Source organism: Rhincodon typus, chromosome 2, assembly GCF_021869965.1.
Source record: "Rhincodon typus isolate 14 chromosome 2, sRhiTyp1.1, whole genome shotgun sequence".
In the NCBI taxonomy this organism is placed as follows: domain Eukaryota; kingdom Metazoa; phylum Chordata; class Chondrichthyes; order Orectolobiformes; family Rhincodontidae; genus Rhincodon; species Rhincodon typus.
Window position 1 is genome coordinate 122922383 of NC_063333.1, and position 27615 is coordinate 122949997.

Sequence of the window (27615 nt, forward strand, 5' to 3'; positions counted from 1 at the left end):
GCACTCAATAGAAATTCTTTGCATAGAGTGCGCCCACATTTCTGAAAGATTACCTCTTTTTGTCTCCAGATTAACTTTCTACAATCAAAACTAAATGAGTTACAGCCTCAGATATTAGAGACTTTAGAAGCCCTTGTGGATCACAAACAACTTTCAATTGATCGAAGCAAGCTACATGTGTTACTTCAAGCCAGTAAAAAGTAAGACTAAACTAATAATTATCCAGATAGCTAACTGATGCGTTACAATTTGAGCACTTTCCAAACACACTTCTTCACACTTGGAACTAAATAGCAGTTTCCATGTGTTCCCTATGGCCTAAAACTTACAAATACAGCGCACAAAGTTTGTGGTCAGCTTGTTACAAGATTAACAATTCATCTTTGACTGAATTGTTCTACACTAAAAGGGCTTCAACCATTTTCTTATCACCTGTAAATGAATGTCTGGTTCCAGATTTATGCAAGTCTCACCCAGATCGAGCTCACTGCTGCCACTTACAAGACCTCTGTCTTTGATTTGTAACTCTACATTTCCAATATTCAGTACTGAATGAGCAGAAATATTTTCCAACTAAATGTTGACAAGACAAAGCTTTTGGTTTCTACCCCAGCTGCAAATGCCATATACCAAACCATCCACTATCCCTTTCTTGGCAACTGTCTGAGAGTTAACTTTTTGTAGTATTTGACTGTGGAATAAGCTTTCACTCCATCACCAATATTGAATTCTCATTCTTATTGTCAAACCCTTCCATAGCCTCCTGTCTTCCAATAGTGTCAGTCCGGCAGTTATGAAGCAGTTGCAAAATCACTATCCAGCACTCCCACTCGAAACAAAGGAGCAGCTCCCTTAAAACTCTTCCAGCCGTACAACCGTTCAGCAGTCTCTAATTGTCGTCCAGTTCTGGTCTTACGCACATAAAAGCAACTCAAGTGATTATGCTTTCAACTCCCTAGGCCCTCCATTTCTTTGAAGACACTCCAAGTCTATCTCTTTGAGCAAGCCTTTGGTCATCTGTCCTAAATCTCCTTAAGTGATTCGTTGTCAATTTTTCGTTTGCTAATGTTTCTGTGAAAAGTCAGCTTTGTATGTTTTGCTACATTAACGACACAATATAAGTACAAGTTGTTCTTGTTAGAAGTACCATTGACTCTATATTTCAGGGTAAAAGAACAAATTAATTTTATGGGAATAAATTAATTTCCAAAAAGCAACGTAAATACAATAAACAGTTCCATGTTATTTGAAATACATAAAAATTTCACCACATTTTCTGAATCCAAGCAATCGCATATTAAACTTCAGAGTCTTTTAACTGAATCTTGGATGAATGTAGCACAGCATTTTAGCATTTGGAATTCCCGTTCTCTGCTATGATGTGAAAATATAGTTGTCAAAGTGAACTAAATAGATGGCTAAGAGCTTATATTTATTTCTAATTGAAAGTCCCTTCAATCAAACAAGATTAGAGATACAATCTCCTGCCTTAAATATGGCACCATTGGATTACTGAAAGCACCTTGTATAGACCTTGCAAACCCAACTAATCGCACAGTGAAGCATAATTCAACTGCTTTAGCAACAACCCATTCATTCTGACAGGCATGCTCATCAAAGCACCTGATCCATTGTCAGCCAAATAGTGTCCTTGTTTGATCTTAGTGTGATGAAACTTTACCTCTGCTCCCTTTGCTCTCTCTGCAGAAGCTGCCTGAACTGATGAATTTTCCCAGCATTTTCTGCTTTTATTTCAGATATTGCTTCAATAATACTTGTTTTCTGATGATCTGGCCTGCAAGTTGCATTGTCTGTTGTCCATAAACAACCACTTACTGGGAAAGGATTCACAATTTGATTGACAACATTCAAAATATACTGGAGGGTTAGAACAGAAGATTTAGCTGCATGTTTCAGACTACAAACTTTGGCCATGTGTTTGATGATGAAGAAAGTTAGCCTGCAGGAAGACTATTAATGGACTGGTCAGGAAGACCGAAAAGTCACAATTGGAGTTAAATCCAGAAGTGTGTGATGTAATTTATTTGGGGAAGGGTATCAAAGCCTTATGGGAAATACATAATAAGTGGTAGAATGCTGACAACTGTATGGACAGAGGAAAATTGAGAGTGTATATACATAAACTCTGAAGGTAGCTGGACTGGTAGATAAGGGAGTTATGAAGACATAGAGGATGCTTTCTTAGCCAAGTAATCAAAGTTGGTAGCAGGGTAAAGGTAAAGTTGCCATAGTCCTACCGGACAATAGAGCTGCTCTATCTTAGAGAGATGACTTGTGATGAATTTAGGGCAAGGGGAGAGGTTGAATAGTAAAGTTCTTCATGATAACCTCATCTGGAGCAAAAATTGAACCCCTACTTTTGGCATCATTTTCCATCATAAACTAGCTATCCAGCCAACTGAGCTAACCGATTCCCTCCGAGCAAGAAGGCTATGCTGGAGCTATGCAAAATACTATTTGGGCCACAGCTTCAGTTCTATGTGGAGTTCTGGTCATTGCACTATAGGAAAGATGTGATTGTACTAAAGAGGGTATAGAGAAGATTTACAAGGATGTTGCTTTCATGAGAGAATTTTAATTATGAGGGAAGAGTGGATAGGCTAGGATTATTTTCTATAGAACTAAGGAGGCTAAGTGGAGACCTAACTGAAGGGTGTAAAATCAGGACACGTCTAGATAGTGGTTAGAAATGTCCCATTTAGTTGAAGGATCCAAAATAAAGAATCTATATTTATGGTAAGAGCGAAGATGTTCAGAAGGGATTTCAGGAGAATTGTTTTAATCTGAAGGTGGTAGGAATCTGGAATTCACTGTCTGAAAGGATGGTAGAGTCACTTGGACACTTGGTATGGTGACGTACAAAATTATGGACCAAAAGTGGGAACTGGAATTTAGCTGGAAGGTTTCTTGTCAACCATTATGGAGATGAAAGGCTGAATGGTCTCCATCCGTGCTGCATGTTCGTTTGGCATTTTTCTATCTTGAGGAACCTCTACAGCAATATCCTAGGACTGAAATGATTTGCTTGTAACAGATGTAATTATTTTGCTTGTACCAGCAATGACTCCAACCAGCAGAGTTTTCCCGTTGCCATTGACTTAAATGTCGCTTAGGCCCCTTGCTGCCACCCTCAGTAAAATGCTGCATTCATGTCAAGGGCAATCATTTACACCTCATCTCTTGATCGTAGCTGATTTGCCTATACTTAGACCAAGGCTGTAACAAGGTCTGGAGCTGAGTGGCTCTAGTGGAACATTTGGATGGGGTTTGTTTTTTTTTTGTTGTTGTGTGGTATGACTCCAGTTGTGGCACAATATTCCACAACAGAAGAGTAAAAACAAAGGCAGGACTTCGAATTTAGGATGGAGTGTGTGCAGTAACTGTATTTGCATCGTGCATATAGATTGCTTAAATATTTGTCTTTGTATCTGTCAATTGCTTTTGTTTGTACCTCTGTGCAATTTGATAAGTACAGTAGCACCTCCACTGGCAGCAGGGTGCATCTGCAGCATGATGCTTACACGAGCAGTTCCCTTTGTAAATTCCCATGTTGGTACTTGAATGAAAGGCTGCCATGAGGTAGAATATAGGAGCAACAATAGGCCATTTGGCCCTTAAGCCTTCTCTGTTATTCAACATCAACACTATTTACCTGAGCTGTCCCCATATCCCTTGATGTCATTAGTATTTACATATCTATCAATCCCTGTCCTACTATACTCAAACCCCTAGTGTTTATAAATGGAACACTCTCAATATGAGATGTGTTAAATGCAACATAATTAAATGCAAACATTTGCATTTATTTTATTTCATAGTTTATCTGAGTTGGAGACGGATATAAAAGTCTTCAAGGAGACACTGCTAGAGGTTCTAGATGAAGAGAAACAGATAGAAGAGCTTTGTCTCAGCAAGTGGAATGAGCAACATGTTTGGTATGTGTACACTTTTACCTATTTTTACTTGTGTTAATATCCTGAAGTACACCATGTTGGTTGCAATCATCAACACACTTTCTTGCGCTGAATACAATCTGAATTCAACAAAACGGAATTGAATAGTTGGCAAATGATGCAAATGTGATTGTCATCAGATGTGTTCTTGCATATGGTATTTCCCCATAGAACCAATCCCTAACATAGAGTAAATCAGGAGAGAAATAATGTACAGGTGCTCATGTTATGAAGAAACAAAGAAAGTAGGAGTAGCCCAAAAAAAAGAAATTGCTGGAAAAGGTCTGGCAGCATCTCTGGAGAGAAATCAGAGTTAATGTTTTGGGTCAATTGACCCTTGCTCAGAACTTCTAAGGGGTCACTCGACCCGAAACGTTAACTTTGATTTCACTCTACAGATGTTGCCAGACCTCCCGATCTGCTCCAACAATTTCTGTTATTGTTTCTGATTTACAGCATCCGTAGTTCTTTCTGTTTTTATTTAGTAGGAGTAGGCCATTCTGCTCTTGAAGCCTACTACACCATTCAGAATGATCATAGCTGATTCTCTATCTCAGTGCCATATCCCCACTTCCCTATATCCCTTGATACTTTTTAAAATCTTTTTAAAATATATTCAGTGACTTGGCCACCACAGCCTTCTGTGTTCGAAAATTCCACAGGTTCACTATCCTTTGAGTGAAGATATAATTCCTCATCTCAGGCCTAAATGGTTTGCCATGTATCCTGAGACTCTGTCCCTTCATTCTAGAATCCCCAAACCTGGAAAAAGTTCCTTCCTGAACTAGTCTTTCTGGCCCTGTTAGAGTTTCTTTATGTCGCAATCAAATCTCCCCTCATCCTCTAAACTCCAGCCTGTACAGGCCCTGTCGAACCAAGCTCTCCTAATTGGACAGTCCTGCCACACTCAGTATCAACCTAGTAAACCTTTGCTGCACTCCCTCAATGGCAGCTGTATCTTTTCATAGGTTGGGAGACCAAAATTGAACACAATTTTCCAGATGTGATCTCACCAAGGCCATGTATAACTGCAGTAGGACTTCCCTATTTCTGAACTCAAATCCTCTTGCAATGAAGACCACTATACCATTTATCTTCCTAATTGCTTGCTGCACTGCCTCTCTAAACTCACTGACTAACAAGAATACCCAGATTCCTTTTCTACATCCACTCTCCCCAATATATTACTATTTAAATAATACCCTTTTTGTTCACACTGAAGTGTATGACTTCAGATTTGGCTATGATGTATTGCATCTGCCATGCGTTTGCCCGCTCACTCAACTTGTTACCTTGAAGCCTACTTGCATTCTTCTCACATCTTGCACCCCAACCTAATTTTATGTCATCAGCAAACTTTAAAATGTTGCATTTGGTTCCCTCATCCAGGTTATTTATAGTGAATAGCTAGGATGCAAACACTGATATCTGCAGTACACCAGTAGATCCAGCTGCCACCCAAATAAAGACCCATTTTTTTCCATTCTATTTCCTGTCTGTCAACCAATTTTTGATTCATCACAATCCTATCCCATGTGCTTTAACTTTGCCCTCTTACCTCTTACAAGAGATCGTATCAAAAGCCTTCTGAAAACCACATTCACTGGTCCTCCCTTATCTATTCTAGTTCCATCCTCAAAGTATTCCAGTAGACTTAATAAGCATGATTTGCCTGTTTATAAACCCATGCCAGTTCTGTCCAATCCCATGAATGCTTTCCAAGTATTCTGTTAACATGTCTGTAACATTTTCCCTACTACTGATGTTAGGCTAATTGGTCTGTAATTCAGATTTTTTTCTCTCTCCTTTTTTTAAATAGTGGGTTACATTTGCCATTCTCCTATCTGTAGGAACTACTCTGGAGTCTTTAGAATTTTAGAAGACCACCGTGGATCCAATATTTTGAGGGCCACTTCCGTTAGTGCTGTTGGGTTTAGGTTGTTAGATCCTGGTGATTTGTCAATCTTTAACTTCATTAATTTCCATGGCACTATTTTCTTACTGATACTGATTTCCTTTAAACCATGGCTAAGCCACTTTTCCTCATTTATTTTGTGTCAGGCAGAAATGAATTATTGTTGTAATCCATGCATACCTTCTTTAAATATGAGCCATTACCTATCCAATATATCAAGCCTTCACCAAGGTTCCCTAATCCATCCTTGACAATCCTTGCCTCATACCCTTTATAGTTCCCTTTATTTAGATTTATGATCCTAGTTTCAGAATCAACTAATTCACTCTCCATCTTAATGAAGAATTCTATCATATTCTGGTCGCTCTTCCCCGAGGAACCTCACTTAACAAGATTGTTGGTTAATTCTTTATCATTACATAGTACCCAGTCTAAAATAGCCTGTTCTCTGGTTGGTTGTTCAATGTATCAGTCTTAAAAAAAAACACATGTATACTGTAGGAAATCCTCCTCCACAATGCCATTGCTATTCAGGTTTGTCCAATCTATATATAAATTTAAGTCATCCATGATAGCAGTTGTACCATTATTGTATACATCTCTGATTTCTTCTTTAATGCCTTCCTTTACATCTCTATAACTATTTGGGATCTATAGGAAACCCATTGGTGATTCTTCTCTCCACCCATAGAGATTCCACAAAGAGCTCCTTTTGTGTGTTATGAAATGAATAAATTCTGAATTGGATATATTTGAAAATAATAATGTTTGTTGAACTGTCTTAAAATTGTAGTTGCTTGAGATCTGTCCCAAAGACAACTGATCATAGAAATGTTGTGGTATTTGAATTCAGGAACTTGTGCTGTTTGTTGGGAATTGTTGGTACATGCTTTTGTTTTGCAGTGACCAGAGTATCACGGGAATTAATCCTGCAGAGGAGATGGAATTGCTTCTTGAAAGCTATTACCGACAAGCTGAAGATTTGGCCAATTCAGCACGAGAGTTGAAAGTATTAATAGATGATTCTGAGAGCATCATATTTATCAACTTAGACAGGTTTGTTAGTATTACCAATCCTCCTATAACGCCATGATTATGAATGAAGCAGGATACTGTTGTTTATTTAACTGATTATCTTCATTTATTGATCTTTTAATCAGTGCAGTTCAATAAGTCCATACTTAAAGTTATGGTTGCATTTCTGAAAATCACAACATTTTAATGAAATAATTTTAAGTGGAAGATAGTTCCCATTGAGGTACTGTTAAAAATAGACGTAAGTTCCATAGGACTTTTTATTCCCCAGAAAAGTCATTATGTCCTGTAAGTTGAAATACTTTATTGCTACTTTCCTACATTAGTAAATAAAGTAATGTAATTTTAAAACTATGAAAGTAAAGTGTAATTTTCTAGTCGCAGTATATTCTACGCACCACTAATCTTGCTTTCCACTCCCTGGTCCTTCTGGTTGCTGCAGATTGTTCCCTTTCTGGCTTGTGACCGGTAACCCTTCCCTGAGACTCTGCCGCTGAAGGCCTAAAGCAAGGAGCCTTTACTCGTCAAACCTTTGTTTGTTCCCTGCCAAGTTGTAGCTGTTACCTGGTAGCATCTTCTTGAAAGGCTCTGCCACCTCTGATTGTTGTCTGCCACCATTTCCAGGATCCACTCAGACCTTGATGGAACTGATCCTATTGGCTGGCTTCAGGACCTTGGCCTCCCTGCCTCTCCGCCTAGGCACAGTGATGAAAAGTGGACCTTGTAGGTGGTGGCAACCATTAGCCTCTTTTTTTAAAAAAAATAGGTATCAGGCGCCACCTATGGTCAGGAACAAGCAATGGCTCAAGCAAGTGGTTGGGAGTCTGACTGATGAGCTCTGTAAAGTCTCCCTGACACAGACGTCAGGCTGCAGTCTCAGAGGGTTGGCCAGCAGATCAGGAAACTAGGCATAGGGAGTGGTCTCAAGTCGGAGAGAGGGAGAGGCCGTGCCAAAATGGCACCAATCATGTCAAATAAAAAATGTTAAAAATAAATCTCCCAATGCTTGACAAATTGTGGATGCAAATGGTGCAATGACATTAAAGCAAATCATCTTTAAATGGAGCTGCATAGTACAAGGATTGGCTACAAGACTTCTATTAACACTGCATTTTCCTAGAGATTTTGGTTCTAAACTGACACTTTAATTTGTTACAGACCACAGTGAGAACTGTCCAATGCACCAAATTCGGTAGTAGGAAATTAAAATTTCAAAAACGCGCCATTTCAAAAAAATTTGGATGACACTTTTAATTCAGTTTTAAACAAGTTTAAGTCTTTGACACAATTTACAATATTTTGAATTTTCTTCATTTTAGCTAAAATCTTGGAATTTGTTTGTGTTTGAACATAAAATGCAGCACCCAGTTAGGAAATGGGTGGCTCGCAATCTGTTTGCCTCCTTAAATGAGATGGGTTAAAAGAATTAAATGATGCCACATCAGTTTTTTAGATACCACTTTAGGTAGCTATTAGACATGGAAATGAGACAAGTGCCAAAAGATAGTGAAAACTATTATTTTATGCCATTAATTGAGGTTCTAGTAATCATTTTCCATAGTATGATGAGTGGTTAGTAATATACTTGTATTTTCATTTGGACATGAAAGGGAAAAATCTGCCAATTAATGAAGAAAGGATAAGAGAGTAAGACTAATTGGATAGCTCTTTCAAAGAGCTGGCACTAGCTCAATAGACCAAGTAGGCTTTTTTGTGGTATGATTGTACTAAGCTAGTCCTTTCATCACTGTATTCTACAAGAAGCCAAATTTAATTATTATTGACCATCTTTGAAAGTAAAAAACAATCCTATGCAATTGGACTAGATGATTCTTTCGTAGAAATGCACCAAGTTTTCACTTGGAAGTGTTGGTCTGTTTATTGTGTGAAAAAGTCTTTTGTAGCCATTTGTGCTATGTAAGCCAGCAAGCTTGTGGAAATTGTGACATAGCACAAGCTGTTCCACCACTAGTTACATTTGATTCTGGCCAGGTACAAGGATCGGACCCTTTTGGAATAATTTAATAGATCATACGAAACAGTTTGAGGGTAACTGAATAGCAGTTCATCAGTTACTTTTAGTGAGAGAGGCAATCAGAGAAGTTGATTCCTGTATACTAAAGTGCCATTATTAGCTGGTTCCAAGAGTCCTGCTCAGAGCTGTTCGATAGATGGAATTGTGCGAGTCATTAGATGCTAGGGTACAGCCTGGTGAAGCCCATTAGGATGTAATCTCAGGAGAAGAGATCTGGGAGGTGAGCAATTATTGCTGACACTGGCTGTGGAGCTGAGACATGGCTGTATTTAGATGTTGAAGTATATCCTTGGCAAAAGAGTGGGGTGCAGTCTCAGAAATAAGTCAGCTCAGCTGGAATGGAGAACTAAAAAGACTGGGTCTTGCAAATTCAAAGACTGAGTGAAGCTAGCTGTGTGTAAAAGAGATGAAATTAATATGCCATGAGTCAGTGCTGGAGTGCAGCTTTGAGAATCTGGGGAGCACAATTCCAGGAAAAGATTGAACCACCATGAGGTAAGAAAACTCTGAGGTAGTCCAACTCAAAGTGACTTCTGAGGAAGTTCAGATTGATATCTTCAAAAGTGAAAATTTTATATTCCTTATCAAGGAGACCCTGTTTGAATGTGATTTAGTCTCTGGGTGGATTACTGAGAAATCCATGACATCAGTCTTGACGGCATTTGCTATTTGATGTGTTCTGTGAGAAGTTCAACTGTAGTTTACCTGTTAACCCATAATTGCCTTGTGTTAATTCTGAGTATAAGTTGTGTATATGAACTGTGGCTTTATCTCTTATAAGTACCTGCAATTTCAAACATTGTTTACAGATGTAATTAGTCCCGAAACAGATCAAAACATAACTTAGACAAAAGCACCAAATTTTGTAACAATTCTTTACATTTTAAATTGTGTAGAAAATGATTGGAGTAACCTGATGATTTTGTTGCAAAGAAGGTATTTTGGGGAATCCAGAAATCCATGTTTTACTGCTCATTTAAGACTGTTTGCTCTGTTGTTTGAGGGAGCCTAAATGATGTAAATTTCAAAATATTGCATGTTAAATTGAAAATTTTAAATTGAAAAGAGCTGCTATAGACTTGATACCATTGTGTTGTTCTACTGTAGAACATGGGAATGCACCCTATGGGAATCAATATGTGTTCACTAATTGCTATTGATTTTCTACAGCCATCGTAATGTGATGATGCGTTTGAATCTTCAGTTGACAATGGGAACATTTTCAGTTTCCCTGTTTGGAATTCTGGGAGTTGCCTTTGGTATGAATTTGGAATCCTCCTTTGAAGAGGTGAGAACGATTTAATGTAGAGACTTGTCAGCTGACAACACCAAAGAGAAAGGGGCTCCTGATGCCAGTATATTGCCAGTCTGCTTTTCCTTGATAAAAACTGAAAGAACTGCAGATGCTGTAAATCGGGAGCAAAAACAGGAGTTGCTGGAAAAGCTCAGCAGGTCTGGCAGCATCTGTGAAGAAAAAAATCAGAGTTGACATTTCGGGTCTGGTGGCTGAGGAAGGGTGGCTGGACCCGAAATGTCAACTCTGATTATTTTCTTCACAGATGTTGCCAGACCTACTGAGCTTTTCCAGCAACTCCTGTTTTTGTTCCTGACTTTCCTTCACCTTGGAAATGGTAATTGGCAGACTTTGCCATCTGTTGCTCAAGGTCCCTCCTGTTTCTGCACTGTCACTTGGTTACCAGTGAGAAATTAGAAGTGGATTAGATTGGAAAGGATGGAGCTGCACTTTGAGTATGGGTTTAGGTTGGGTGACTGCCAAGTGTGAAGTGCTGGGTGGCACTGTGTCTCAGTGGTTAGCACTGCTGCCTCTCAGCTCCAGGGACCCGGGTTCAAATCCATTCTTGGGCGACAGTCTGCGCAGAGTTTTCATGTTCTCCCTGTGTCTGCGCGGCTTTCCTCTGGGTGCTCCAGTTTCCCTTCTCAATCCACAAAACGTGCAGATTAGGTGGATTGACCATGCTAAATTGCCCATATTGTCCAGGGATGTTTAGGTTAGGTGGATTAGCCATGGGATATGCAGATTTACAGGGAGAAGGATGGGTCTCGGGGTGCTACTCAGAGAGTCAGTGTGGACTTGATGGGCCGAATGGCCTGCTTCCTCACTATGATATGACACAGCCGGCTATAGCCATGATGGATACTATGTAGAATGTTGCGAGCTACCCAATGATTTTAATATTCATTAAACGTTTTGCCTCTGCAACTCCTGTGTTATCTCAGTTTCCCTCATTGAATTCTTACTCTGACCCTTGGTAGGAAAGAAATCCTAATTGTGGAGACAATTCAAAGTGATTGGTTGAGAAAAGACGAGATTTGTTAAAAGTGCTAATACTGTAAAGGACACCAGATAGAAAATATATATACTGAATGATTTGTGCTTCGGGTATTGATAATTGAAAATTCAGCAGCATGTCCTTCTCCACAGCATCTGAAGAATCATAGAATCTTGCAGCACAGAATAAGACCTTTTGACCTTTCCTTCCCTTCTTTGCTTCTTGGAGATGAAAGATTTGGAAAGTGCCAGCGGTGGGCACAAAAATATGTGGCCCACAGTCCTCAGCAATTCATTTCACATGTCTGCCACCAATCTCAGTGTGTATGTCTTGCTTCTTCGCTCATCTATCCCTTTACATCGCGTATCCCTTCAGCTTGCTGCTAACTAATTCCTGCCAACTTTTACAGTTCTAGTACGATGCCTTTGCACTATGTATGGGGAGCTCCCTTTGCCTTTTCTTGCGTCTTTGTTGCTTCCTGTTTTATTTACTCCTTTATCCATGCACTACTGTCTCCCATTTCATTTGATTCATTATTTTCACCACAGCCCTTTTTTCACTCCTCAGCACCTCCCTCCTCCATAGTTAGACCTACTTCTGTATCCTGTTCCTAGGCACCTCCCTTAACCTGTGCAAAGCATAAAACATCCTGAACAGACAAGCTCTTTGTTTTCGCACTCTTCCTTATGTTTTGAGCCTGGTTTGGATACTTTAGCGGTGAGATCTATTGATTAACAGCTTGTGTTTAGTCCCACTCCTATTATATAATCGCGCAGTGATGACCGCGTCTCTCTCCGTTGTGTATGCATCACTCACCTGAAAGCCTTCACATCCTTTTGTAAAATGTGGTCTCCTGAATTGGACACAGTAAACCAGATGAGCCTGATCCTGTGCTTCAAAACATTCATTGTCTCCTTGCTTTTGCATTCAATGCCATTACATGTAAAATCTGCCTGTTTAACCACTTCCTCATCCTGTCCTGACACCGTCAACAAGTTAGACTATAGCAGAAGCAGGCCATTCAGCCCACTGAGTCTACTCCGCCATTCAGTGGGATCATGGCCCTTGCTGATTAAAAATATGTCCACCCCAGCCTTGAACATACTTAATGATCCAGCCTGTGTCTTTCTTCTACATATCCTCACAATTGCTCTATGGCTTCACAGGTATAGCATTCTTTTCTAATAGCTGGGCACTGCTTTGGTCTGTGAGGCTTCCCTGTTCCACAGCAAAAACACTGATTCTTAGTATCTGCTGTTTGGCCTACTCTTTGTGTCATGCATATCTTTAGGGTACTTATATCTTACAAACTGGATTTTTTTTTTGTGCTGACCTATGATAACATCCTTCTCTGTGCATTTCTCTGTGATTCTGCCTGGCTTCTGCTTCTAGCACAATTTAAATAGCTTTCTCCAAAGTTAAATCTTCTTTTGGTTGTAGTAAATCTGGCAAAGATTCATTGGGGTAATTCCAACATCAGTCCTGTTTCTTATAAATTCTGATGTCAAGGCTCCGTAGTCACAGTTTTCAACGAATCTGTGGAAACCATTAATTAACATGTCTATGAATTTCCTGGAAGCTGAAGTCTTCTGTTAAACCTTTTCTCTTGCAAGAACTTTGTTTCTTCTCAGATTAAACTAATTGTCAAAAGCTTGTGGAATTCATTGAAAGTATATGTGCTTTCCTTTATGTTATGAGCTATAATATCAGCCGCAGGTCGTTTGCAGTTTTTTTTAATTCAGCTCATGGGTTTAGTGTTTAGCTTGGAAGCAATTCTGTATCTTAAGAACGGGTTCTGAAGAAGGGTCACTGGTCCTTTTTTAAAACTCCATTGAAGAAAAGCATGATGGATTTTTTTTTCTGGTAATGGTGGATTAAGGAGGTTTACATGTTAACTCTGCTTTAACTTCTCAGAATTGCTGAGTTTTTCCATAAATTTATGTTTTTGTTTCAGCCGATATCTTATTGAATGATGGAGCAGGCTCAAGGTGCCAAAAGACCAATTAATGCTAAGTCATATATTCATTTCTTGTCTTCAGGGAGCTTCACTGTTCAACATCTTCAGCTACTGACTGGCTGTAGGTGTAATTCTTAAAGCTGTTAGATTTTTAAAGCTATAAATATAAATTTATTCATTGTTCACTGGAAATCATTCTGTACATCAAAATCAAATTCTAGTCCTCTCTGCTGATCACCTTGTTGTATTTGGTTTTGTGCTGCCAGCTACTGGCGCCATGTAATTAGGTTACTTACATGCCACCAACAGTCTTCAATAAGAAGAGATTGTCTTAAATATGATATAGTTTCTGGTATGATAGCAATCAGATATGACTTACATTAGTAAGATAAACATTATTACTCTGGCTACAGACTAGTGGATATGCCTTCACTCCACTGGATTCTAGGAAATTGTACCTTATACTCACCCAAATATTACACTATCATATCGGGTGGCCTTTCACAACCATTACCTCATATAACAACGTAAATACCAATTCCTAAGCATTCCATGATATAGCTATGTGTTATTTGAAAAGCAATCATTCACTGCTACTCTCTGTTCTCTGTTAGTCAACCAACTTCACATCTTTTCTGCAATAGTCTCTTTTCGTTCACGAGCTTCTACTTTGCAGACTAGCCTTATATGTGGCACTTTATCAACTGTCTTGTGAAAGTCTATGTACACTACCTCAACCACATTACTTTCATCAGTTCTTCCTGTTAACTCATCAAAAAATTCAATCAAGTTAATATGGTTTTCCTCTGACAAATCTGTGATAGCTTTCCCTGATTGATTCACACTTGCCCAAGTAATTGTTAGTTATTTCTGAAAGGTTTCCTGTCACGAAGGTTAAAGTGACCAGCTTGTAATTGGTGCGTTTACCCTGAAACCATTTTGTGAACAAAGTGTAACATTCCCAATTTTCTAGTCCTCTGGCACTACTGTTGTAAGCAAGAAGGATGGAAAGATTATGGAATTAAAAAAAAAAGAATGGCAGATGCTGGAAATCAGAAACAAAAACAGAACTTGCTGGAAAATCTCAGCAGGACTGGCTGCATCTGTGAAGAGAAATCATTAACATTTTGAATCCAGTGACCCTTCTTCAGAATTGATGGTAGCTAGGAAAAAGTTGGTTTTGATGCAGAAGATAGGGTGGGGGAAAGTAGGTAAGGAGTAAATGATAGGTGGAGACAGAGCCTAAAGAGAGAAGAGAACAGTTGGACAGACAAATGAGCAGATAATGGTCATCGTAGGAGAATTAATACCCACTAATGGGTTCTATTAGTGGCTAACAATACGTAGTGTGTTATAGCAGACAATGTGATAACAAGGCCTGGTGTAGGGGGTTGGGATAAGGACATGGAGAAGGTGACTCCAGTCCTAAAATTGTTGAAATTGATATTGAGTCCAGAAGGCTGTCGAGTTCCCAAGCAGAAAATGAGATGCTGTTCTTACAGTTTACGCTGAGCTTCACTGGAGCACTGCAGCAAACCTGAGACAGATGTTGGCCAGGAAACAAGGTGATGTGTTGACGTGATAGGCAACTGGAAGAGCAGGGTCTTTATCTGCAGATAAGTGTTCTCCAAAGCGGTCACCCACTCTACGTTTGGAAAATTATGGATGTTTCCTCCACAATGCTATCTCTTATTTCCCTCGACTTCCTCATATGCATCCCATCCTATCCTAATGACGTACCTGTTTTATGTATGCTGGGATAGTTAATGACCTAATCTAAACTATGGGTTAGCCTCTGTCACACTAAATATAAAATAAGAAGATCATAACAGTGACTCCTGCCTTCTTAAACTTCTTAGTAACTTGTATTCCATCCAGCAACTAAGACATGCCCTTTCCAGAGCAACCAACCCTCTGTTTCTTTATCTTTCTTCAAAGGTCACATCACTGTTATTCCACTGTTTTCACACTCTGGGATTTTTCTTCCTTAATACTCTCATGCATAACAACTGATTTTCTTTTATTAGTTCATCAGACATGTAAGGTGCTCTTCAGGCTGAAACGTTTTTGGTCTCTTAAGGATGTGGGAAGTGGGTGGGAAAGTGGAGTTAAGTCACAGAACAGCCGTGATTGTATTCAATGGTGGAGCAGGCTACACACAGGCCATTGGTCTAATATCTCTTATTTATATATCTATGAGAGGGTGGTGGTGAGTTGCTTTCTTGAGCTGCTGTGGGCCATGTAGTGAAATACACCTATGTTGCTGTTCAGGAGGATTTTTTGGTAATTATTATTCATTCATGGATGTGAGATTCACTGGCTGGGATAGCGTTTATTATCCATTCCTTCTTACATTGGTGAGCTGTTTTGTTGAAACACCACAGTCCATTTGGACAGGATTTTGACTCAAATGCTGAAGGGACAGTGTTATATTTCCATGCCAGCATGGTGTGTGGCTCAGAAGGGAACTCTCTGACGATGCTCCCATGTATCTGCTGCCCTTGTCCTTCCAGTTGGTAGTGATTGTTGATTTGGAAGGTACTGTCTAAGGAATATTGATGAATTTCTAAAGTGCATTCTGTAAATGCCACACCATGTTGTTACTATGCATTAGTGCTTAATGTGGATGTGGTGCTAGTCAAGTAGGTTATTTGTCCTGGATGATACTAAGTTTCTTGAGTTGAACTCAACCAGGCACGTATGGGTATTTTGTCATATTCCTGAGTTGTGTCTTATAAATGGTGGACTTGCCTCAAGGAATCAGGAGATGAGTCAATCACTGAAAGATTGCTAATCCTTGACCTGATCTTGCACCCACTGTAATTGTAAGACTAGCCCAGTTCAGTTTTAGGTCACCGGTAGCCCCAGGATGTTGATAACTGGGAATTACTAATAGAAATGTCATTCAATGTTGTGGATCAATGCTTAGATTCTCTTTTGTTGGAACTGGTCATTGCCTGGCATCTGTGCTGCACAAAAACATTATTTGCCACTTGTCAACCCAAGCCAGGTCTTGTTGCATTTGGACATGGACTTTTTCAGTATCTGAGGAGTCGTGAATGGTGCTGATCATTTGTGTGATCATCGATGAATATATTCACCCCCGACCTCGTGATGGAGGGAAGGTCATTGATGAAGCAGCTGAAGATCTTTGTGCCTAGGACACAACCCTGAGGAAGCCTTGCAGAGATGTCCTGGAGCTGAGATGACTGACCTCCAACAATTATAACCATCTTCCTATATGCCGGGTCTAATTCAAATCAGTAGAGAGTTCCTCCCCTCTTCCTGATTGCCATTGACTACAGTTTTGCTCAGGGTCTATGATGCTACATTTGGTCAAATGCAGATTTGGTGTTAAGGCAGCACTCTCCCCTCCTGTCTGAAGTTTGAACCAAGGCCGTAATGAGGTCTGGATTGGAGTGGCCTTGCCGGAACCCAAATTCAGTGTAAGTGAACAGATCACTACGAAGCAAGTACTGCTTGATGACGTTGGTGATGACGACCGTCACTTTACTGATGACAAGCAGAATGGAGCAATAACTGGCCAGTTTGGATTTGTGTTCTCTCTTTGCACAGAATGTGTAGTTTTCTAATTGTCAGGTAGATGTCGCTGTTGTGGCCGTACTGGAACAGTTTGGCGAGGGGTGTAGCAACTTCTGGAGCACATGTGCTCTGTGTATTGTTGCCAAAATGTTGTCAGGGTCCACAGCCTTTGTTGTGTCCAGTACCTTCAGCTTTTTCTTGAACTTACGTGGACTGAATTAAATTGGCTAAAGACTGGAGCTGAGGAGAATATTCTAGAGGACTGCAGAATGCTTATAGTGATTCATACAGAACAAAGATTGATGTATTTTAAAGAAGAATTCTTATGAGAAGTAAGACATAAACTGAATGCATACCATACATAGTTATAAATCATATTGTTAATAGCACTTATTTTGTTGAAGTCTTTTATGTTCAATCAAGTTCTTTTTAAGAAGAAAACTGAAATCATGTAGTACAGTTCAATTGTTTGGATTTCTATTTTAATGTTAATGGCCCAACAAGATCATAATACAATCCTACTTGGTTGGGGGGAGTCCTCTTCCTTAACTCTTTCTTGCATTGATGACTGTATCAGTGTTGTGTTCTGCTGTCACTCTGGATTGGAAAGTTTCAATAAGTCTGTACTAATTTCACTCAGTTTCAGTATCTAATCCTTCCCTTCCTTGACTTCTCTGTCTCCGTTTCTGATGATAGGCTTTTCCACAGCTACACTTCCTCAAGCATGCACCCTGGAAGACTTCTGTTCTGAAGATACAACAGTCTGTAACAATGTTCCTGAGATGTTCCCCATCCCCCCGACATGGTTGATGGTGCTCTCAATGGTTTCTGCCACTTTTCCCATAGTTTTGGTCTCCAGTATTCCCTTGCCTCCCAGAACCACTTTCCATTCCATTAGCCTCTATGCTCATCGAATAGTTTTCTGCCATCGAGTCTGCACTGACCCTCCAAAGAGCATCCCACCCAAACACAGCCGCCTACCCTGAGTTTAGCTTGGCAAATCCACCGAGCTAATCCATGTCTCAGGACACTACGAGACAATTTAGCATGACCACTCCACATAGCCTGCATATTGGACTGTGAGACGAAACTGGAGCACCCGGCGGAAACCCACGCAGACACAGGGAGAATGTGCAAACTCCATACAGACAGCCCTCACAAGGCTGGAATTGAACCCAGGCTACTGGTGTTGCGAGGCAGCAGTGCTGACCACTGACCTGCTGTGTTGCCACTTGAACCACCTATAAACAGACACCAACTAATACAACAATGGTAAGATGGTTACAGCACAGGGGGCATTCAGCCCAATGAGCCCAAATGGGCTGCTATCTGTAAATTCTGGTGCAGCATGAAACCTGAAAATTTTACAATGCTTTGAGGAAACTACATCTATTAATGTACAGGCTTTGCAAACAGCAAGAACATGTATAATAGTGTGTTTTCAACTCAAAATAGATTGGGGCATTGCCTTGATTTATTACAGTCAAACCAAAAATTAAACAAACCTTGGTTGTTAACTGTCAGTCATCATGTGACTGGTGCATTCACCATGGCTATGCTTCTACTAATCAGAGTCCAACTGCCAATCAATCAGAACTCTCCTTTCAATATAATGTAAATGTTGTTTTCCCTTTACATTAGAATTTTGGTGAACGCATGTTTCCACAGAGCGAATAGTTTGGTTCTGGATTGCACTGCTTGGAAGTGTGGTGGAGGCATATTCAATTGAGACATTCAAGAGGATATTAGGTGGTTATTTGGATATAAATACTGTGCAAGGAAAATTGGCATGATCGTTTGAAGTGCTAGTGCAGACCCGATGGGCCAAATGGCTTCCTTCTATGTCAAAATATAATAACCAATGTTCCCTGAAAGCTGTGCAGTTGAACAGAGATGTTCTGTGCATGCCGAGTGGCATGCTGATGCATTAGCTTCTGCTTCCCAAGGTCACTGCTGTTCATGGACCTCAGAGGACTATAAAAAATTAGAAAGAATCTTATCCTCAGCAAATGTCAAATTAAGCTTCGATTAAATGTTATGTTTTTGGGCCCCACTCAAATTCTGTCTCATTAAACAGTGTATATTTGCAGGTCAGCAATGTTAACCCTGATCAATTAGATGTTAATGCATTGAGTACTAAAAATGAGGTAGAGAGTTAAGACTGAATATACCACGGCAACGTCAATAAAGATTACATACTTCATTATTACTTCCAGATCTAAACATTATTTAATGAAGGAATGTAGTCAATGGAGAACATCAATGAGGAACTAATTTACCCTTTCTTTGTTTCCAGGACCCCCGTCTCTTCTGGTTGATAACTGGAATAATGTTTCTAGGGAGTGGACTAATGTGGCGACGCTTACTATCGTTTCTGGGCAGACATCTCGAGCCTTCAACACCCCCTCCAGTAGGTTTTACCTCTAGCTTTATAATCTAACAGCACAGAACGGCTCCATCTGTGAGCTGTTTGAAAGACGTTTCCAATTAATCACAGGCCTCTGCCTCTCCTTCAGCGCCCAGGGTAGGAGAGAGGGGGTCACCTTTGTCTGGGGCATTAGTGGGAGGTGAGGATGGGGCTTTTGCCAAAGTCAAGATGTGATTGACATTTGCTGAGGATAAGATTCTTTCTAATTTTTTATAGTCCTCTGAGGTTCATGAACAGCAGTGACCTTGGGAAGCAGAAGCTAATGCATCAGCACGCCACTCGGCATGCACAGAACATCCCTGTTCAACTGCACAGCTTTCAGGGAACATTGGTTATAGAGTCATAGAATCCCTATAGTGCAGAAAGAGACCCTTCAGCCCATCAAGTCTGCACTGACCCTCCGAAAAGCATCCCACCCAGACCCATTCCAGACCCATAACCCCACATTTACAATGGATAAACCATATAGTCTGCACATCCCTGGACACTAGGGGGAAATTTAAAAGGTCAATCCAACTGCATGTTTTTGGACTGTGGGAGGAAACCGGAGCACCCAGCAGAAATCCACACCGAGATAGGGAGAACGTGCAAACTCCACACAGCCACCCAAGGTGGAATCAAACATGGGTCCCTTGCATTGTGAGGCAGCAGCACTACCGCTGTGATGATACAATGGCTTTAAGAGGTGTATCTTGCCTTTCCTTTTATAAAGGAAGGTTGAGATGGAGATATTGAGCAGTCTGCTCAAAGCCAATAACGTAACCAGTTTGGGGCTATTTTTAAAAGTTGGAACAAAAGAAGCCTGAATGGGTGGGGTCAAGCTCCCACAGAACCAGGCTTGTTAGTTTTAGCTTTCTGCAGTTGCTGGGATCTTGAAGCTGGATGTGGAAGCTCTTATTCGTCTCTCTGTTACAGCTAAAAGCTAGGGTTCTCTTTCTGCTACTAGGATTTTATGTGAGACAATCTATTTTACTGATTTTGCCTTTGCCAAGCGTGTGTTTATGGGATGTTACTATATTGGAACAGTTAATTAGTAGTAGTAGTTAATATATATATTGTTTTGTTAGCATTTCAATAGTTACAGTTAAGCCAATTCTTTAATTTTTATTCTGTCTGTATTTTAACTGTAGTGTAAAAGTAAGGTGTGTTTTGCTTAAAGTCGTTTGACCAATCAAATTGCATCTGGAATTGCCTTATACTTAAATAAGAAAAAGTTAGGGTCTAGGTTATCTTCTTAATATAGTGCAGTTCATAACAAATTGGGAGCTCTTGTCGGGATCAAAATCTTTAATTCCAGGTTGGATTTAGGATTATTGGACTCCAAAGCAGTGAGTGGTGAATGTTGGTGTTTTTATTTCAGGTGTTGCATTCGGTTGGTTTAAATAGGGTGTACCTTGTGTAATAGTGACCCTTTCAGTCACTAAGAGTTTCCTGGGGATGGAAGAAGTCACTTTGGGAGTTTTACAGAAAGTGAGCAAGGCAGAGCTTTTAGAATTGCCAGACAAGCTGGAGTTGGCATTGTCTTTGTCCGTGCGAAAAGGGGAGGTAATTACTGCAGTAGCTCGACATTTACAGTTGCCAGAAATGCTGTTGGAAATGGCTAAAATTCAATTGTAAATGAATCAGCTTGAACATGAAAAGGAAATGAAACAGTTTGAGTTAAAATTGAAAGCAGAAACAGAGAATAGCTGTAGCAGAGGAAAACGGAAGGGAAAGAATATCCCTGGCAGAACAAAAAGAAAAGGAAAGGAAGGCCCTGGCAGAAGAAAGGGAGAAGGAGAGAGCTTTTGAACTTCGGAGGTTGGAACTGAAAACTCAAAGGTATTAACTGTCTGGTTAAAATGTTCCAGTGTTTTGCATTTGTAGTTGAAATTCATTAGCAGTGACCTCATCTGGCGATGAAAGGTGAGTTAGGGCAATAAATTTTTGTGTACTGTTCTTGTAAGTCTCAATTATTTTGAGAAGATCTATTGTTAACTTGTGTCTGTTGATTTGTGCCAATTTAATATTGTGTTGCCTAGGAACGTAATGATTTCCATAGGTTTTAACAGAGGGTTGATAACGAATAAGGATATTAATGAAATACTCTCATTTTGCTTCCGTGAGAGTCTAAATACCCCTCATGGCAACACAGAAATAGAAAGCATTATTACTACATGAGTGCATCACCTCATAAATAAGTTAATGAGAATGAAAGGGAACCTGAAAACTAAAAGTAGCCCTCAAGAAGAGCCCTTGAAATAAACATTATTGAAATAAACCTCAACTTTGTAGGTCCAATTCAGTTTTGAAAATTTTCTGATCTGATTTAGCTTCGTAAACCAAAATACAAGTACAAATTCTTGAAGTGGATTATAAAATCACATGCTTTGTTTTATTAACATGAAACAATCTATCACTGCACTAAAATTTTGTTGATAACTCTCTACTAAGTTTTATTGTCATACATTCTTGAGATACAGGCATTGATAGCAAGGTAATCTTCAGTTGCCCTTGAGAATCTAGTGATGACTCACCTTAAACTGCTGCAGTTCCTTCGATGCAATGATTGTATTGTGTTTTGAAAATTGTGTTTTGAGTGCTTACTTCATGTGATGAGATTTAAGCAATGCTACTTGAATTAAATATCACAGGTTTCCTTTTTGGAAAATTACTTTGATTAGATTCATCAGTGTGAGTGCTATAATGTAGAAGATTTGTGTCAACATCAAATATTTCTGGTTATTTGCATCATTAATTAAACCCAAAATTTCATTTGCAAGTTCCCAGTGATGTGCCTTGAGCCTATTCCCAACCTCAGCGAAATGTGCTACAGTGATTTTAACCAATCTCAGTAATTCTTGAGGACTCCATTCTGCACAATAAGTCCTGAATTCTGAGCAGCTAAGTATTGTGGAGTTGTCTTCTATGAATTGTATTGAGTACTTATCAAATTTCCAGTGGTATTGAGAGCTTTTATCCTTTTCAATATATTGTGACAATGTTGATGATAGTTGATGGCCAGCATAGGTTTTGTGCATTGGAAGCAAATTAATTTGAATAAGATTTAAACCGTCTGATTTGTGAATTAATTAGAAACTTCTTTGTCTTGTTTTTGGTTGCCCTAGATGCCATCTCTCCTGAAAAAATCACAGTTGATTGGAGGAAGAATTGACCTGAGACATAGTTCCAAATGATGAACTTTCAGTTTTACCGGAATGTTCTTAACCATCTGTGCACAGTGCTGGAAATATAGTTCGTGCACAATACTTGCAACACCATCCACAAGAGTTAATTAAATTTATAAAGCAAAACTTGTGCATTGTGGATCAAAGGGCCAATGCTCCGAGGATTCTTATAAGTCCATAGTAGGTGCAGTCACCCTCAACTGCTGTTTTGGCATCGGAGCATAAGGCCTACAATGACAGAAGCCATGAGATGGCAGAAGAAAATTACTTTCGCAGCACAATAATAATGTATTGTCACATTGAAGTTAGTTGTCCAGGAGGTTAATATTTCGTGTCAACTGTTCCTGGTATTAGAAATAATAATGAAGTATACACCTCATTTATTTTATCATAATTTATCGTAAATGATCCAACACTGAAATGCATTAGTGGTAGAATGTGATATTTGACACCTCGTATCATCTTTCTTTACCTGAGATTTCTGGATGGATGATTTATGCTCCTGTTTTTGCCTGTTCTGCTGTTAACCAGCTGCTAAACAATTCACAGTTGGCTTTGGGAGATATGAGCCATTCTGCGAATCCCCTTCCTTGACTAGTGTCCTTCATCTTGTCCCCAGTAGATTTTGGTACTTGATGCAGGAGACTAGTTACACAGCCTGTGTATGTATTGCAATGTCCTGGGCTGTTAAGAATAGCTAATGTTACTTATTTTAAAAAAGACTTGTACAGTGTGAATAAAATTGAAAATTGAGAATATTTTTTCATATAACCTATGCTAAGTGTAATCATTCAGTAACTTTATATATAGGTTTTAATTATATATAGGGGCTATTTCCAAAAGTATGACACTTTAGTCAAGACTAGTGACTAATGCACCACCCTGTGAATTTATCCAGTGAGTGAGTATTTTGATACTAATGTAGTTCCGTGCACTAGTGCAGTACAGAAGGATGCCATTTGGCCCATTATAATTTTATTGGTTCTTTGACAGTTATCCAATTACCTGCCTTTTTAAATTGATACCACATCATTTATTTTGATTCTCATTTTTCCTTCCAAATTGTATCACTTCACAGATCTCAGGAGTAAATTTTATCTGCTACTTTTTTATTCATTTATGGAATGTGGGCATCGCTGGGCCAGCATTTATTGGTCATCCCTAATTACTGAGGAGAGGGTTGTGGTGAGCAGCTGCCTTAAAACCACTGCAGTCCTCACGACACTACTGGTAGTCAGAGGGTTTAGGATTTTGACCCAGCAAAATTGAAGTCTATCACCAGTCCGTGTCCTCTTGAAATCTGCTGCTATCCTTCTCAGTCAATTTCCAAGTCTTAAGTCACTTCCAAACTTTTAATTTATGACCTGCGGACACAAGACTGGATCATTTAACAAATAGCAATTCCGACTGGACACTGCTATACATTTCCTTCCAGTCTGAGAAATGGTAATTCACCACTACTCTGCTCCCTCTCATACAGTTAAGTTTATTTCCACATTGCCATTGCCCCCCTAATTCTGTGGGCTTTTTTTTTTAAACAAGTCTGTTACGTCTTTGAAAAATTCACATACGCAACATCAATTGCACAACCCTCAGAAGATGCCTCTGTTACTTCATTAAATAATTCAATTAAGTTTGTCAAATACAATTTCACTTTAATAAATTCAGGCTAACTATAAATGATTAACACATTTTTCCAAGAGACAATTTTTTCCTGGATTATTGGGTCAAGAAGTTTCTCTTCATCAGTTTAAGGCTGTCTGGTCTTTAGTTACCTGGCTTATCTCCCTGTGTTTTTTACAACAGGGACGTAACATTTCTACACTACCATCTCTGGCACACTGCAATATCTATGGAGGATTGGAAGATCATTGTCATGGCTTCTGTTTTTTCCTTGATTGATGCACTCAGTAACCTAAGATGTATCCCATCTGAAATAGGAGGCTTTCTACTTTGAATGCTGTCAACTTTCTAAGTGCCTCATTTTAAATCTATCCAATCTCTTTCATAATTCTTTTATGATTAATGTTTATTTTTATGCATATGCATTATTTCTTGGAATTTTCTTATTTCAGTTTCTGACGTTTTGTTTATACAATATAACAAAATTCATCAGCAAACTGAACTTAAGAACAACTTACCAGTTAATGGAGAGCTTTAAACAAATGAAATTGATGCTGGATTCCTCTCGTTTGAACTGACCTTTCCAAGCCTGATATAGTGACACTTTTTCAGGAATACTGAAATACTTCAGAATCAATGTCACTTTTTTGAAAAATATTTATGTATTTTAATTAAAAAATCCAAAGATTCTAATATTATTCTCATTTCGTCAATGATTCACTAGGTGTATGAACGTACATTGACATAGATTTTGGGAGCTGAATTTTGAAAGCTATTTAACATTTTTTTAAAAAGCTAGTAAAATGTGTTGGTTAGCTCTGCTAAGGAGGTAGAGTCAGCAAAGTGATTATAGAGAGAGGCTGAGTTGTCAAACATTTGGCAGGTGGAGTATAATGTGGAAAAATGTGAACTTGTCCACTTTGGCAGTCTGAGATACAGAGTGCTCCCAAATGTTACTGTATACATAGGTACAGCAAGTTATTAGGATGGTAATTAAATTTTTGGCAGTTATTGCATGGGCATTGGAATATAAATGTTGGGAAGTTTTACTGGAGCTGTACATGGTCTTGGAGACACTACATTTAGGGTACAGTGTGCACTTTTGATTTCTTATTGGACAAATAATGTAATCGTGTTAAATAAAGGTCACTTGACTAATTCATGAAGTGAGGACATTATCCTATGGTGAAAGGTTGGACTTTAACGTACTAAGGGAAAGATGCGGCAACTATGCTGAAAAAGGAAGTCTGGGATGGCATAAAAGGAAACGGGGTGGTGGAGTTTAGTGGGAAGCCAGAGGATTGGAAAGCCTTTGTAAAAAAAAAAACAGAGGACAAATTAAAAAGCAAGAAGGGGGTAGAAAATGAAATATGAGGGTAAACTAGCCAGTAATACAAAAGAAGATTGCAAGAGGTTTTTTTTTTAGACACATAAAACATAAGAGAGAGGCAAGAGTAGGTATTGGACCACTGGAAAATGAAGCTGGAGAAATAGTAATGAAGAAGAAACATCAGAGGAACTGAATACGTACTTTGCATCAGACTTCACAGTGGAAGATACCAAAAGCATATCAGAACTTTCAGAGTCAGAGGGTACAAGTGAGCATAGTGGCCAATACCAAGGAGAAGCTGGGTAAATTACCCGGACCAGATGGACTACAAACCACAATTCTGAAGGAAATAGCTGAGGAGATTGTAGAGGCATTGGTGGTGACTTTTCAGTAGTCATGGAGTCAGGGAGCATCCCAGAGGTATGGGAAATGGCTATTGTAACATCCCTATTTAAGAAGGGAGAGATGCAGAAAACAAGAAATTATAGGCCATTTATGCTGACCTTGGTAAGATTTTAGAATCCATTATTAACAATGAGGTCGCAGCGTACTTGGAAGTTCATGTTACAATAAGGATTCTAAAATAGAATTCTTTGAGGAAACAATGAGCAAGTTAGTTAAGGGAGAGCCAGTAGGTGTGATCCATTTGGATTTCCAGAAGGTCTTTGACAAAATGCGGCACAGGAGGCTGCTAAGTAAGAGCCCATGGTGTTAGGGACAAGGTATCAGCATGGATAGTGGATTGGCTTACTAGCAGAAAGCAGAAAATAGGGTAAAGAGGTCTTTCAGAATGGCAGCCGATGGCTGGTGGATTTCCATAGGAGTCTGTGTTGGGACCACAACTATTAATGTTATTCATGAATGATCTGGACAAAGGAATTGAGGGCATTATTGCTATGTTTGCAAATAACACAGAGACAGGTGGAGGGACAGGTAGTGTTGAGGTGACAGGGAGGTTGCAGAAGAACTTGGACAGGTGAGGAGAGTGGGCAAAGTAGTGACAGATGGAATACAATGTGTGAAAGTGAGAGGTTATGGATTTTGGTGGGAAGAATATAGGGCATAGACTATTTTCTAAATGGGAAAAAGCTTTGAAAATCTGAAGCACAAAGGGACCTGCGAGTCCTAGTTCAGGATTCTCTTAAGGTTAACATGCAGGTTCAGTTGATGGTTAGGAAGACCAATGCAACGTTATCATTCATTTAAAGAGGGCTAGAATACAAGAACAGGAATGTATTGCTGAAGCTGCATAAGGCTCTGGTCAGACCGCATTTGGAATATTGAGAGTAGTATTGGGTCCTGTATCTGAGGAAGGACGTGCTGGCTTTGGATGGGGTCCAGAGGAAGTTTACAAGATGATCCAGGGGATGAAAGGCTTGTCATGTGAGGAGTGATTGAGAATCTGAGTCGGTACACTGAGTTTAGAAGGATGAGGGTTGATCAAATTGAAACTTACAGAATACTGAGATGCCTGGATAGAGTGGATGTAGAGAAGAAGTTTCCACTGGTAAGAGAGACTAGAACCTGAGGGCACTGCCTGAGAGTGAAAGGACAACCTTGAGAACTGACATGAGGTATTTCTTCAGCCAGAGCGCAGTGAATCTGTGGAACTCATTGGCACAGAAGGCTGTGGAGGGCAAGTCTTTGAGTGTATTTAGACAGAGATAAATCGGTTCTTGATTAGTAGTGGGATCAAAGGTTACAGGGAAAAGGCAGGAGAATAGGGTTGAGAAGCATATCAACCATGATCAAATGATGGAGCAGACTTGATGGATGATATGGTGAAATTCTGCTCCTATATCTTATGGTCTTCCAAGAATGCAAAGTGGTCTTATAGAAATATCTAAGATATTGAAGAGACATGATAGGCTGAGTACTGAGGGGGAAGGAGGCTATTTCTTGTGGCGCAAGCTAGAATTATCAACCACAGTTTGAGAATAAAAGGCTCCCCTTTTAAGATGGAGGTGAGAATTTTTTTCTTTCAGAAAGATGCTAGTAGATCTCTCTTCCCCAGAAAATGGTGGTGGTTGTGTCATAGATTTTATTCAAGGCAGAGTTTGATAAGATATTTAACACAGGACACAACGGATCTAGGTACAGGAAAGTGAGGATAAAACCACAATGTGATGCCCAGGAGGCACAAAGAGAAAGATCCTAAACTGTTTTGTTTTAACTGATCACATGATGGCAGTTGATGTCAATTTCAGATCAGCAGTAACCAAAAAGCCGAAGCCCACGTGATCTTCCTGGGACAATACAGTGTGGAGCTGGAGGAACACAGCAGGCCAGGCAGCATCAGAGGAGCAGGAAAGTTGAC

At 39.5% G+C, this 27615-nt stretch overlaps 1 protein-coding gene across 4 annotated transcripts in view; it reads left to right on the forward strand.

Annotated features, from left to right (window-relative positions):
• The window catches only part of mrs2 (magnesium transporter MRS2), a 39773-nt gene extending 15112 nt beyond the window's left edge, over nt 1-24661 (forward strand). For 2 of the 4 annotated variants that reach the window (XM_048616645.1, XM_048616637.1), the window contains exons 5-10: nt 70-200; nt 3840-3956; nt 6793-6945; nt 10130-10247; nt 19047-19160; nt 22286-24596. In XM_048616645.1, the coding sequence (XP_048472602.1) occupies nt 70-200; nt 3840-3956; nt 6793-6945; nt 10130-10247; nt 19047-19160; nt 22286-22354 (702 nt within the window). In that variant the 3' untranslated portion in view covers nt 22355-24596. Of the gene's footprint in view, nt 1-69; nt 201-3839; nt 3957-6792; nt 6946-10129; nt 10248-19046; nt 19161-22275 lie in introns of all 4 variants that reach the window. The other 2 variants (XM_048616625.1, XM_048616631.1) reach the window with 2 other exon arrangements.
• The last annotated feature ends 2954 nt before the right edge of the window (nt 24662-27615 follow it).